The following is a 15849-nucleotide window of genomic DNA, read 5'->3' on the forward strand; positions in this document are numbered from 1 at the left end:
GTAACAGTAATAAATCACAGCAATAGTCCATTCACGTAGTTGTAAACAGCATGATAATATATTAAGTAATCCAAAGTATTCAGAATACGTTACTCTCATTGAGTAACGTAACGGAATACGTTACAGAATACATTTTAAAAGTAACCTTCCCAACACTGACAGTGAATAATAGACACAATTACGTAGACTTGATTAGAAAAACATATGTTAACTTAACAAAAACATATATTTTAAGTAAAATGAAAATAAATAATTAATATACACTGAACAATCCACCTCATTCATTTTTTTGAGTGTACTGAGCAGTGTGTTGTCTTCCATCGGATGCCTATGAGGAATCAAAAGGTGAAGTGTTGATATTTAACACTTTATTTGAACAGTAAGGTCTGATACTTTTAGAACTCATGGAGACATGCCAAGTGCTTTGCTACAACATACTGGTTTTTCCTGATAAATCTCTTGACACTAATTACGTCAGTGAGTTGGACAAATATGTTGAACTATTAAGGCAATCATATTTACTTCTATGAGAGCAAAAAGTAAAATGAATCTTATGATAACCCTAGAAATGTATCAGAGGTTCATGATTTGATGTGTAGGGGTTGAGGCCTCAGACAAGAGAGTTTTTTTTTCTGTTGTTGCTATGGTGGCTGTCATTACTGAAATATAATGCCTTGCATGATGTTTGAATATTTGTTGTTGTTTGGTGTTACCGTGGCATCCAGTCCACGCCCAGTCCAGCATTCACACTGAAGAAATGTGATTAACATGCGTGACAACTTCTAAGTTTCCAAGTAAGACACTTTTTAATGTTAATTTATGGTACAATGATTATGTCAGTTTCCACAAACTTTGTCCCATGTAGCATTTCAAAATTTCAACTGCACATTGCTCTTTCCCTTCACCCCCAACAGGTCACAGCAGCGGGCTGCCTGATTCTGCCAGTGTTTGTTTTAAACACTTATTTCAGATGTCATGTAAAAAAACAAAAAAAAGATTCTTTGACATATTGTATAATACAAGCATAATTTTGTAATCAATACGATATTAAACTAATTGAGACCTTAAATGCATCAGTAAATTCTTTATTGAATCTGGCAACCAGTACTATAATTTGGACATTAAATTTGTCTGCTGGTGTGTGATTGGATAATACACATGCACACCGTGTATCCAATCAAATATGAAATAATAAAATAACCCTTTAGCAACAAGCATCTATTCTTTGTTTCTTGGTCTAAGACTTGATCGCTGACAACCCTTGCTCTGAATGCAAACCCTAACCCTATATTTTAGAGTCAAGCAAAAAGTACTTTGTTTTTGGAAAATATGTAAATAGTTTTTGATGCAGTCAGTCAAAATAACTGACTGCCACGACTTGGGAGAAAATAATGCATTTTATATATTCTTATTTAAAACTGATTTGCAACTGATAAAGTGAGAAATGCAAACAGAAAAAACTACCATCCTTTAAAAAAAAATATTTTCTTCCTCTTGTGTAATCTATCAATCATTTTATATTCTTCTTGTCCCGGATGGCCTCCTGTTTTTAATTTTTTGTTTCGGAGGATTTCAAAGTAATGGCTCCAGTTTCCTTCGCTGTCTGCTCCGAACCCAAAGACATTGACCTGGGGAAACAAGATTTTTTACATCAAAGCTAAGTCTTTAATGTTAAAGTAATGTTACCACTAAATGCATTATTAAAGTAAGTTTTAAATAAATAAATTGGCCCTGTGTGGTCTCTAGTCCTTGGTGGAGTTCCTGGGGTCAGTCGTACACCCGACACCTGTTGACAATTATGTCGTCTAGTAGACAAGTTTATCAAGGACAGGTGGTGCCTCAGTTCTCTGCCAAACTGCCTCCTCAATCATGGTGACAGTCAGGCCTTTTCTGTCTGTCCTTACTCACTTACTTGCCTTTTCTTTTCCCCTTGCAGTTATCTATCTAGAAGCCTTGTTATGTTGGGAAATTACTTTTGAATGTCTTGAGCATATCTCCAGTAAATCTGCTCCTCTCTGGCACCATTGTGTCAAGATCCAGGTGATGTGTGCCCCAGCTAAAATCAAACCAGCAACTCTTTGCTTGCCAAGTCAATGAGTTAGCACACGACCCAAGCAGAGGTTTACTATCAAAGAGTCAAGTAATAACCATAAATACACTTCTGTCCTTGTGAAAGATTTTTTTGAAGCTGGCTACTTAGATATAATCATTTATAACAGATCACATTCTTGATTTTGCTGGTTAATCGATGTTTCTTGGAGTCTGAGTACCACTGCTGTGAGTCAGATACATAATGTATAAATACCTACCTCATCACACATCAGTAAGCTGAGAACAACAGTAAGAAAGCCAGTGGATGGATAAGCTCCCCTCCTTCTCAGCCAGACTTCATGAACATATTTCATGAAAGCTGGATGAAGGATCATCACCTGTTATGAATCAGACAGAGCCTTAAATCTGAGTTTTATTCATCATTCCTTTCTGCAATTAATGCACAATAAAATATACTACTCAAAAAAGTAATGGAAGACTTTGAAAACATATCAGATCTCAATGGGGAAAAAAAAACCATGCTGGATATCTACTGATATATACTGGGTAATGTGTTTGACATGAAAGGATGTAACATCATTTTATGGAAATGAAAATTATCAAATTCCAGACAGCTGCCATCGAAGACATCCTGAAAATCACAGTGAAAAAATCATGCGGCAGGCTAGTCCATTTTGCCAAAATTTGATTTTTAGCAATTCATAACAGCACTTGATAGTTTGTGTGAACTTGCATTTTTGTATGCATGCCTGCGAATGTCAGGGCACGCTCCTAATGATGGTGTTATGGTGTATCTCCTCCCAGAACTGGACCAGGGCATCCCTGAGCTCCTGGACAATCTGAGGTGCAACCTAGCAGCATCGGATGTGAGGGAACAATGTCACCATAGTGTTCTATTTGATCAAAGTAAAGCAAGCGGGGAGGCCAGTCAGTGGTATCAGTGCCTTCATCCTCCATATACTGCCTGAAAAAACACGACATATAAGTCCAGGCATTGTCGCAGGTGGAACCCAGAACCCACTGCACCAGCATAGATTCAAATGATAGGTCAAATGATAGGTCAAATGATTTCATCCATGAAATCATTTGACCTATGACCCTAGTCATAATGAATGATATTACAGGCAGCATAACATTCTCCCTGAATCCTCCAGACCCTTTCACATGTGTTACATAGGCTCAGGGTCTGCTCTTATCAGTGTAAACCACAGAGTGCCAGTGGGCCTGCCAATTCCAGGATTCTGGGAAATGCCAGTCGGACTCCACAGTGCTGGGCAGTGAGTACAGGGCACCTTAGAAGACTTCGGGCCCTCAGACCACCCTCAAATCTTTTTGAGGGTCTCTTTCTGATTGTGGGATCATAGAAATTTACACTAGTTCATTTCCAAGGGCTTTCTACACAGCAAGTATGAGCAACTGGGAAAACACCATTATGGCCCAACCAAAAAAAGAGCAAGCAACAAATACCGAAACAAAGGAAAAGCTGAGGAAGAGGTGGTTTGCAAAATGCCTCGCACATCTGCAGCAATGGTGGGTAGACTAAGGCAAGTTAATAGCACAAGCTACTATGTATGAGATTTGCCAGTTCAGTGTGTAACAAACTAATGGCTAGTGACAAACACTAGCCATTAGTTTATTTTGTAGCCTCCCTGATCTAATGTTAGCGCAAATTTATTATTGAACTGCTTACATGTCATTAGAGCACAGTTTTGTTTTTAAACTTGAAATACTCACCAAATCCTTGTTAGCTATCTTTTTGGAGTTTGGGGCACCATTTTCCCTGTTGAAAAGAAAATGTATTATGTTTGGCAGAACTGTTTTTTTAGCAAAATAAATGCTAAATTATCTAATACTTCTCCTATACTAATAGTTTATTGTCTTGTTCACTGACAAACACTAGCAATAAGTAGTGAAACTGAACAAAACACTGCAATTTCAATGCCATACACACCATCCAGCATTGAGCTGAGCCCTTTAGGTTTTAACAAAAGTTTTGTTCGTTGTTAAGTTTGCTTGTTCAAACAGATACAACTAGACTGTACTCTTTCTTACAGTTAGTAAAGACTATGTTGCAAATCTCCAAAAGTTGATTCTGTTCATCTGGACGTAGCGTTTTGTGGGAGAAACGTTTCGTCACTCATCCAAGTGACTTCTTCAGTCTCAGCTGACTGCAGGTTTCCCCAAACCTTATAAACAGTACATTTGCATAATGACTGAAACCAACCCACTGAGGGAACAATGGGCTGTGAGGTCAGTTCCTTAATCATAATTATGCAAATTACCATGACCATTGATCAACAATCACTGACAAAAACCCACTGATCAAAGAACACTGATCAATGGCCATGAGTACCATTCACAGAGAGTTGGGGAATGGCTGCAATCACAGCATTGTAAGATGGCGAAAGATGTACCCTTAGGCCCCTCCTCGATTCAGAGATGGTCTTTCCCTTTTCACGTAAATGGCCTCCTTGACTCCAGCGCTCAAACCAGCGTTCCTCCTGTCCAGGATGTGTACATCCTCATCGTTGAAAGAGTGTCCACTGGCCTGTAGGTGTAAATAGACTGCAGAGTCCTGGCCTGATGAGGTTGCTCTTCTGTGTTGTGCCATCCGCTTCGCCAGAGGTTGTTTGGTTTCCCCGATGTATAAATCCTGGCAATCCTCCTGGCACTTAACAGCGTACACTATGTTACTCTGTTTGTGTCGGGGCACCCGATCCTTGGGGTGGACCAGTTTTTGGCGCAGCGTGTTTTGGGGTTTAAAAGCCACAGAGACCCGGTGTTTAGAAAAAATGCGTCTCAACTGTTCCGATACTCCTGCCACATACGGGATCACCACAGGTTTTCGCCTGGGCAGCGGTTGTCCTTCTCTCCTGGATCGGCTGGAGCTTTGTTTAGGTGCCTTTCCAGCTTTGACAAAAGTCCAGCTGGGATAACCACATTTACTCAGGGCCTTCTTGATGTGCTGTTCTTCTGCCTCCCTGGCCGCTGTGTCAGTGGGGATGGTGTTCGCTCTGTGTTGTAGCGTCCTGATGACACCCAGTTTGTGCTCCAGTGGATGATGAGAGTCAAACCTTAGATACTGATCCGTATGCGTAGGTTTACAGTACACGTTAGCTTTTAGATGTCCCCCATTACTGATGGAAATCTCACAGTCTAAGAAGGCTAACCTGCCACTTTTCATATCCTCCCTGGTGAATTTGATGTGTTGGTCCACCGAGTTAATGTGATCTGTGAAATGTAGTACGTCCTGAGATTTGATTTTTCACCCAGGTGTCATCCACATAGTTGAACCAATGGCTTGGTGGTGTTCCAGGGTAGGATAGCAAAGCCCTCTTTTTCACTTCTTCCATGTACAAATTGGCCACGATGGGTGAAACTGGGGAGCCCATGGCACACCCATGTTTCTGCCTGTAGAACTGACCCTTGTATGTGAAGTAGGTGGAATGAAGACACAGTTCCAAAAGCAAACACACTTGGTCGATGCTGAGAGTGGTCCTGTTGCTGAGGTTGGTGTCATCCTGTAATCTCTTACGGACTACCTCCAACTCTTCCGTGACAGGGATGCAAGTGAATAGAGATGTAACGTCGTACGAGACCATGGTTTCATCTGCCTCCATAATGACATCTCTCAACAAAATCCAGGGTGATCTGGATGTGGTGTTCAGAGCTGCCCACCAGCGGGTTGAGGATCGAAGCCAGAAACTTGGAGATGTTATAGGTGACCGAGTTGATCATGCAGACAATCGGTCTTAAAGGTGCACCCTGCTTATGTATTTTTGAGTGACGAAACGTTTGTCCCACAAAACGCTACGTCCAGATGAACAGATTCAACTTTTGGAGATTTACTTTCCTGGATGAATTAGAATGCATCAAGACTATGTTGCAAAGCTGTTGAAATCAGAAATTTCAAAGTGTCACATTTGGCCTACCTGGGATTTAAGGCCTTGAGAAGCCACAAAAAGTCACGTGTTTTGAAGGGAAAAAACAAAAGATTAGTGGTATTGTCCAATCTAGTAGCACTTTCTGGATACATGACATGATGAGTTGTTTTGGTTCCAGCGTCTGTTTCATAGCCTTTGGTACGCCCTCGATTGATTCTAAATAGTACAGAAGGATAGATAATTAGTATACATACTTATGCATACTATGATAATAATTTAAATCACATTAAACATTACTTACATTCGACTTGACTGTGTGATGTCAATTTACATTTTTCTTTAGATTTTGTCTTTGTGTCAACAACATTGTTATAATTAGATTTTTTTTTTCTAAAATGCTTATAATGCTGTTAAATAATTAGTACCTTATTACGATATCATGGGCATCTATTATTGGTCCATAATGTGATCCTCTCAAATTTCCTGAATTCCCCACCACAGCGCAGCTCCTGCAGCGATCAGGCCGAGGTTCTTCAATATCTGCAATTAGTGTTATCGTCTCAAACACACTTTGAAGTGTTTTATTGTAGAAAGTGAAGTTTTCTTTTTTCCCCTGTAAGGCCTGACAAAGAAGAAGAAAGTTTTGCAGGCTGAGATCACATCTCCATTTCAAAGCTTAAAATCATGCAATAGTGTTAAAGTCATCTAATCAATCAGCCATCTGCGTTATCCAGATAAATTCCTGCTGCTGCTCCTTAGCATCCTAGTCTCCCATTTTTTGCCATTTGAAGTTCAAATGGTTTCCTTTTTTTTTCGACCTCTTAAAAATTCCACACAGTGACCTTTACTAAAAATGTATGGATATGTTAACTTTTAACTACATCGAGACTGTAGCTTCTCTAATTACAATGGCAACAATCAACGTGTTTTGGGGGATTTTGAAGTGATTTAAATTCTAGTTTTATTTTATTTAGTCTTTTGGACTATAGTAATCTTTCTCTGTGCTTCCGAGTTTTGAAATCTTTGCTTCTATTTCTTATTTCTTAGTTTTGTTAGTTTGCTTTCATGTGCTGTCTGCCCTAGTCTTGCCTGTTTTGTCCCTAGCATCTCTTGTATGAAGTCTTGTCTTTGTGTTTGTTACCCTTTCTGTCTTTGTATCAAGTCTGTGTTTCTCTTCCCATGTTCTGTTACTTCTCTTCTTATTTTGCCAGTCTCTTGTCTTGTGTGCTTCGTCTTAAGTTGTACTTCCCTTTGTTTTGTTAGATAGATTCTTTTCACCTTTATCCTGTCTCCCTAACTACTTCATGTATATATTTAAACCCTCAGTTTTCCTTGGTTCCTGGTCAAATTCTCTCAATTGCTATGTGTTTTTGTGTTGGAGTTTTTGTTAACTGGAGTTGCAAATTTTCTTTTAATTGCAGTAATGTATTCCTACTTTTATTCTTATTTATTTTATTTTCAGTTTCTGCACTAAAAGACATATTCTATTTGTAATTTCATCATAAACAACTGCTGTTTTGCTAAAACACCCACATTTTTCTTTAAAAAAAAAAAGAATACCACTGTAGACAATTAACCGTGTCATGTTTAAGTCTTTTTAATCAGCTGCAGTTTTATTAATTATAACATCACTCAGGGTGTAGACCTTTTTTTGTGAGCTCATTAAATCTTTTTTTTTCTTTTTTTCTGGAGATACATGGTCCTCACTTAATAAAGGGATTGTATAGAACATGATGCTCTGGAGATTAAATAGAAAATGAAATATTTAAGTCCAACCTTAAACATCTACAGCATTTATACTGCTCAATATAACATTGATGATGAAACATTTTCTCTTTTTTTTGCTGAATAATTACTTTTGATACTTAAATACTGTAAAATTCACCAATAATGCAGTTTTATGTGTAGTGAGGTGTTTTCATAGTGTTTTTACTTTATGCCATTGTGGGTAAATGGTAAGTACATTGATAAAGTATTGAAATAATAACACACACACATACAGTTTGGTCTTTGGTTTTCAATTTATTTTTTACATGTTCATTTTGTAATACATTTACAGTGCCTATTTGTATTTTCACTGCAGTTATTTTATGTCTAATTCTTTTTAATCATGTTAAACACTACTTTGAGACATTGTTCACAGCTAAAAAACTGTTGAGTAAAAGTTTGGTGGGGAAAAATGGTTTTTGTGCTTATTTAAGAGCAGTTAACAAGGACCGGTCCATTTTGACAGGGAACACTAAAGGGTTTTAATATGTATAACTTTAAGATGGCCTAAGTAGCCCAAAAAGTTTATTGTGATGTGTAGTTGATTTTTCATTGCTTACCTTCCACCAGTTGAAATCTTCCTCTGAAGGTTTATGTTTCCATGACATAAAGGGTTTAGGAGCTTCACTGATAATGTAATTAAACCAAGGATCACTGTCTGTTAGACATTTGAGACAGGCACAAAGGCTTGACTCTTTACGACAGAAGGAAAATCCTGATAAATTCCATAAAAGGATGGAGACCAAAGCAATTGCCGTTATTCTCATTACTTGTAAAATTTGAAGCCTGGATTTTCTCCGTCTGAAAACCATCTTGGCAGTTTTAATGAAGAACAGGTCCAATCTGTGGATACAATGAATGGTGGACTATTAAAATGAGCAAATACATAAATGTGGAAAATATGACAAGCCTAAAACAAAACGGTAACTGAAATGATCACTGTTCAATGAAATTATTTACAGTTTGTGTCATCCTGTTGGATTTACGTGGTACATGCATAGATATCATTCACCAGCAACAACCTGCTTCTACATTATTAGTTCATGTAAGTAACAATACCTGATGCCTCACAGTGAGAAAATGCTGAGTTTGACTCTACCACCAGGTAAGGGCCTTTCTGTGTGGAGTTTTCCCCATGTTGGCGTGGGTTCTCTTCACGTACTCCGGCTTACTCCCACAGTCCAAAGACATGCAGTTAGTGGGGTTAGGTTAACTGATGAATTTAAATTGCCCATAGGTGTGAAAGTGAGTTCAAATTGTTGCCTGACTCTCTGTGTTAGTCCTAATTAGAGCCTATCCAAATAGGGCTATCCCCTTGACAATGAGAAGGATAAGTGGAAGAGATTGGATGGACGGATGGATGGATGGAAGAACAGTAATTGCTGACTCATTAAACAGTACACCATAGCTGGAGGTAATGCATTGTAGCTAAACCACACCATAATGTATTAGCTGAATTACATTTTGAGTTAATCTAATTATACTAAATAGGTTTAAAGCTTTAAATCAAAATCAAAATACAACATTTGCCATTATATGTTTTTATGAAAAAAAAACATTCTTTAAGGCACTGATCTGTGCTACACATCAGTAACTTGATGTCTGAAGGATTTGTTTTGAAAATTAAGTTGGCCAGTTAAACTATAGTTGTTATTTCTATCATGGATGTACTGATTTATCACTGGTTTCACTTTGATACTGAAAAGTCTTAAAACCCAAAGAAGGTTCATTTTGAAGGACACCGGTAATGGTGTAATAGATGTGTTTGCTGTTGACTGAATAACTTTTCATTGGCATGTGTATGTGTCTCTATGCATTTATAACTTTTGGCCAAAGTTATAGCTGATGTACACTAGACGAGTGGGACAGGATTGCAGAGGTTTCAGAACACACAAACACCAAATTATGACTTAGCAGTACCCTATAATGCTATGGCCCCAATCATCAAGTTCGGGTGAAATTATTAGTTGTAAAGGTCGTTTTTTTTTTTTTGTTTTTTTTTTTTTATTGATCTTTTTCTTCATTTACTCATTATATTCAGTTGTTCATTTCTATTGATTCTATTTTTATTTCTATTGTTTTAAAGTGTTTGAAATAAGTGTGAAGTAAGTGCCCCCGAATTGCCTTTCCCTCCTGTTACTCTTGTGGAAATCTTTCTAAACAGGTCCCCTCATTAGTCCTCTAGTTCATGACTTAGAGTAAGTTAGAACGTTTTTTGGAGGGAAATAATCTTTAAGGAGTTAATATCACATTTTATTAACTTTTTTATTAACTTCTCCATTTATTTAATAAAATATTAATATTTGTTCTTCCTGCATCAATAGCATAGCGTAATAACACGGTGTAGATGGTGTCCACAGCTATTAATAGGGTGAATTAAAGACAATTCAGACATGCGGTTGAAGAGGCAGTATATTATATTATAAGAGCAGTATAAGGACTTATTTTAGGTGAAAGACTGTACTAGCCCCCATGAAATCAAATTAAAATTACATCTTCCAGTTGGTTTAGTGTATGCTGGGTCCAGCTTTTATTGATGTTATGTCAACCCTAATTCTCCATTATTCCTCTGTGTGTGTGTGTGTGTGTGTGTGTGTGTGTGTGTGTGTGTTAATATTTTAATATGAATTTAACATAAAACTTTTTATATATCTTTGTGGTAAATCAAAAATAATGAACTGACAAAACTGAATTATTACATTTTCATAAAAATTCCTTTTTAAACTAAAAGACATCAATTGAAATAACATTGTGCTTCAAAATAAACTGTGCTTTTATTGGATAAAATTGTTATGGCATGAGCATATGGTCTTAACTTGACCAGTATATTTTTCTAATAGTTTAATATGCAACTTTTTGAACTCTCTCCTTTCTTTTTCTTTTTCTCTTTCTCTCTTTTTTTTTTTTTTTTTTACAATATTATTATCTCAAAATAACACAGAGTAGTAGGAATGACCCGGCTGTTGATAGTTAATTTGCCAAACATAATTTTCCAAATTGTAAAAAGATGTTGCTGCCACCATGTATCTTCATTTAATGCAGTAACCTAAATCTTTCCATCACACAGGCTTTGGCATCACTATGGTAGAAATTAAAAACAAAACAAACATATTAACTTACCACTAAATTTTGGTTTATGAAAATACGATTTTAAAAAAATCATATCAGCAGCTCCTTTTAAAAATATTTTGACTGAATTGTGATTGAATTGCATATATGTTGCAAGTTTATTAAGCTTAATACTTGAATACAGAGCACTAACCCCACGTTTTGCCTCCTGTAAAGCATTATCGTCAAATAACATTATATACTAGACAGCAGTAGATAGAAGTATTTTAGTTTTCAAATGAGCTATCAGCCAGTACCTATAATGTTGTGAAAATCTCATTTTCTGATTTTATTTTAACTATAGTGTTATAAAAAGAACAACAGAAGATCATCTGCTTCAGATGCAATTTTTGAGGGGAATTGTCCTTGTGTTGGCCTTATCTCAGTATCATTCTCCAACTTACAATTAAAAACATGGTTATGGACCATCATGATGTGACTCTCTGACCTGGTGCACCCACACACACAGTCTCAGATGCTATGATCCTCAGCCATCAGTCTGCTTTCTGTCCCTTGCATCAGCTCTATAACTCTGGGGTGGCCACCACCAGGGCTGGACTGGGACAAAAAATCAGCCCGGACATTTTGACTAGAGACCGGCCCACCAGGTATTAAAGCCATAAAGCCTTTGAATGAAAACAAATGCTGTTGTGACAGTGATGTACACTTTCTTGTTGGTATATATGTATGATTTCTATACATTTTACATCAGCTAATGACTTTGGTTGTGAGATTCAGATAATTATTTATTAACAGCTAGACATTTGAAATGAGAATAAGAAAGAAAAGTATTTCTTTGTGCCCCCCTTTCCCTGTTAATGCCCTACCTGGCCCCCCTGGCAAAACTTTGCTAGATCCGCCCCTGCACAGTTACCAGCTGTCAGCTACTTAGAAAAGGATCCTGGTGTTATTTGTCTCTCAGAAACAGTTCATAACTTCCCTTCAACTCATTCATGTCACCTAAAAGGTAAACCTGTTTCTCCATCACCTGTTCAGCTCTGATGATTCAGTAAGGACATCTCCTGGTTTCATCTTCATGTTTCCCTCTCACCAGATATACAAACTGATATCATGACCAGCAGCTTTTACAGCTGTGGCTCCAGCAAACATCAGCTGATACTAGAAATTAACGTGCTGCTGCTGCGCAAGTGGGCGATAAACTTTTTACGGGACGGTTGGCAACTCTACTAACTAACCTTAGGAATAAAATAAAGTTCACTATCAGTAACATCATAGCAGCCACCCAGCTGTATAGAAAGTCCGTCATGCTCGCTAGAAAGCAGTACGAGTTATTGTAACTGACTGTAAAAAGTCAGCACAATGAAAATAAACTCCACCTAAACTTGGTTTATATCTGACCCAGATAGACTGCAGGTCATAACTTCTTACCTGAAGTCCAATTCACCTGACATTTGGACCTCCTCGTCTCTTCTCCTCCTGCCTCCCCTTTCCCTCATCCACCTGCTGGCCTCTGTGGAAGCTCCGCCATATAGCCACCGCCAAACAAATGAGTTATTTTTACACATTGGCCAGCATCTGGCCACACCTTTCATTGTTTAAACGGTTACAAAAAACCCCAAAACAAAACACATCGGCCCATAAAAACGAAAAATCACCATAGCCAGTCCAGCTATGGCGGCCACCCTCTGGAACTTTCTTCCATATGAGCTTTACAATGCCCCATAACTGGAGTCCTTCAAAAAACCAACAAAATTCACCTCTTCAACAAAGCTGTCAACTTCTAGCCTTGTTTTTGTTTATTTATATATTTATACTCTTTTGTAAAGCGTCCTTGGATTTCTTGAAAGGTGCTATACAAATCTATTATTTATTATTATTATTATTATTATTATTATTATTATTATTATGAGCCGCTTTCGAGCATTTTAGCATTATAAATAAACAGTAATTCCACAGTGCTACCTCTCCTGCAAATGGGTGCATGAGTATGTTGTATGCTGTGTAAATTGTACGCTTTTGGGCCAGGTAAAATATTATCCATATTTAGATAGGTTCTGGTCTGCTATGTGAAAAAGGTTTATCATTTATGTTGACTGTCTCAAGAAAGCTCATTGTTGCAACACTGGCATAATTTTTTAAAAGTTTCTCACTTGTGTGTGCCATTTTGTCTTTTGTTGCATCTGTGTTAAAATATTGTCTCTATGATGCTATATTTTTCTTAGTGGTGCAGACCAGTTACGTTTTGACTTTTATGCCTATTTGCTATGTGCAGCGCATATACTTCAAAATGACATAGCAATTACTCCACCAGGACATTTCTGACATAGCTCTGAAATTACCTACTGAAAATAATAAAATCTCAACACAGCCATCCACCCTAAAGTAGGTAAGAGTTGTACATGACTTCCTGAACAAGCCTGTTCTCTATTGTTGTATAGCGATTTAATCAGTCATTCCAACTGATCTTAACATCATGACGTGTGAGGACTGAGTGTTGTTTTTGGCGCTGCATGAATAAAATTAACTGCAGTGAATTAATTATGAAAGAATTTACATTTTGTTCAATTACCGATGTAATGAGATCAAGAAATGGAAAGATCATCACTCAACTATATAAAGTCACTGAAAAATATCCATTTCACTTCAGAAAATACATTTATCACAAGAAACATCACATGGCCTGAGACTTTTTTGCTTTGTAATGTTTGGTATTTATTTTCAGTTAGACAATATCTGTCTGGGGGAATTAAAATTTCAATTAAATAAATGTGTATGACTACTCAAAATTATAGCTTTAAATAATTTCCTTTGTAATATAATGTCCATATTAAAGTCTCTTTTAAATATGTCAACTTGGAACTTAACTCTGCTTCTGTCCCACTTCAAAAATATATCTGTACAGTAACACTTGCACTGCAATTAACCAGTGGGGTACCTGGAGAGAACCCACGCAGTAACAGGGAAAACTTGCAAACTCCACATGGAAAAGCCCTTAGCCAAGTCATGGAGTCAAACTCAGGAACTCATTCTTTCTGTGAGGCAACAGTGTTAACCACTGCTCCACTGTGCTGCCCTCCAATAGAAATCAATTGCACAAAAACACATTAAGCCATCTCCCAAAATCAAAATACATGGCACCCTGTCTTTATTATTTTTACTTGTTCTACATTTGAGACAAAGTAAAAATAATAAAGAAATAATAATAACAATAATAATAATAATACTAATAATAATAACATTTCAACTTTATCATATTAGCAAAAATACGGGTTTTATGTCCTTATAAATGTGTTGAGATCAGAAAACACACTAACCTGTTTCAATAAAAGAAACTGGGGACAATAGATGTGATCGGTCTGCAGGCTCTTTCTTGTCTGACGTAATGGTAGACTTGCAGCAGCTTACTACACTCAGAACTGGTTCCTCCTTGTGGGGAAGCCTGCAATTATTTGCAGATGCTGAAAGTGCAGGAGATGAATTACAAAACGAGCATATTACTTTACCATAATGCATTCTGACCCTGTTGATTTATGCACGGCATATAAAGTACAACAACCTGTGAAATACAACAATACACAGGGTGGAATTGCACATACGGGAACAGATTTACTGACGTGGAAGCATAATACCGTTTGTTGATATTGGAAAGCTGCAGGATTTATTAAAGAGGAACACTGTCTATTTTATGACTGAAATATGTGAATGATATATTTATATATTTTTACCTAACAGCTGTGAGCACAGTGTCAAATCTTTAACTATGTACAAAAAAATAAACTTTGAACTTTACATCTTTGAAATCTTTTATAGTAACGCTGAAACTGAAAGGCTAAAACAATTTGCACAACTAAAATTATGAATGTAGTGTACTCTGAGATAAGGTACGGTATTTTTAAAAAACGTACCAATTAATTTAAAATTATTATATTCTTTTAATACATTCTAAATGTATTTAGATTAAATTTATTTAACTGAAATTCTCCCAGACAGATTTTGACTGACTGTTTGTTTTTGCTATTTATTTACAAACAAACAAACAAAAACAGACATTAAAAAGTAAATGTATAAATGTATTTTCGGACATAAAAAGGAAAATTCTTTAGTGACTTTCTATAAATGAAAGATGATCTCTTTACTGCTTCATTATTCCAGCCCTAAGTTTTCCTTTCTGACTGCAAAATTTGGGGACGATAATTTAAATGTTCGGATTGCAAAAGTCATTGTAAAACACTCCAGTACTTAACGTAAAAAATAATATTTTTCATGGCGGCTGCGATAGTTGTTGATGGGTGTAGGTGATGTCAAAGATATGCCAGAAATGCCGCGGGTGAGTCGTTGCCATTTTATCTTGATCTGATGGTAATTATTGTTTTTCTCATAAAAAGTATAAAATTAAATAAAATTCAGTACACGGAATGGTTTAACGTTTGGGGGAATAATTTGATAGCTGACAGTTCATGGGCATGTATATTCCATATAGTCAGTAGTTTCAGAACACTTAAGAAAAAACTCAGTCTCATGGCAGTTGGTGTAATAGTCACGTCAGCTCATACAGTGTTTAACAAAACAGGGAAGACTCAGCCAGTGCTTTCACTTTCATATTAGTGTCTCTGAAAAATTCATTGGTGGAATTAAAGTTAATCACAGACTGACTTCATTTGTGCAATAATATTTTCATATTAGTAGTATTAATATTTTTAAACCCCTGTAGAGTTATACTGGTAAAGACACAGTAAGTTAATACTATGAATATAATTTGGATTCAAGAGAATGTGTGCTCAGATAAAGAAGCCTCATAGTGTGAAATATGTCGCTATAAAAAACTTTGTAATTAATCCAGGTAAACAAAACAAAACACTGAGTTCCAACAGGAAGAAGAAGTGATATGGTACTGCAGTGAGAGCCAAGTCAGGTGACCCTAACCATTTCTTAATTATGCTGCAATAGGCTTAAACAGCTAGGGGGCTTCTCATGATACATTTACTTCTCATGATGCATTTCTTCCTTCATCTCATTTTACTGTCTGTCTTTGTACACCACTACTGTATTAAATTATTATTAGCTATTAAATAATGCT

General features: G+C 36.7%; 1 protein-coding gene across 1 annotated transcript; it reads right to left on the minus strand.

The window, feature by feature from the left end:
- Window positions 1-762: 762 nt before the first annotated feature.
- LOC116324948 (CMP-N-acetylneuraminate-beta-galactosamide-alpha-2,3-sialyltransferase 1-like) lies at window positions 763-14146 on the minus strand. Its single transcript, XM_031745741.2, has 7 exons — window positions 14087-14146; window positions 8264-8546; window positions 6362-6558; window positions 5985-6152; window positions 3787-3832; window positions 2310-2429; window positions 763-1628 (listed from the first exon to the last, which is right to left on the minus strand). The coding sequence occupies exons 2-7, from the start codon at window positions 8513-8515 to the stop codon at window positions 1461-1463; spliced, it is 951 nt and encodes a 316-aa protein (XP_031601601.2). The 5' UTR covers window positions 8516-8546; window positions 14087-14146; the 3' UTR covers window positions 763-1460.
- Window positions 14147-15849: the final 1703 nt, after the last annotated feature.

The sequence above is a fragment of the Oreochromis aureus genome, linkage group 3 (assembly GCF_013358895.1).
Source record: "Oreochromis aureus strain Israel breed Guangdong linkage group 3, ZZ_aureus, whole genome shotgun sequence".
Classification (NCBI taxonomy): domain Eukaryota; kingdom Metazoa; phylum Chordata; class Actinopteri; order Cichliformes; family Cichlidae; genus Oreochromis; species Oreochromis aureus.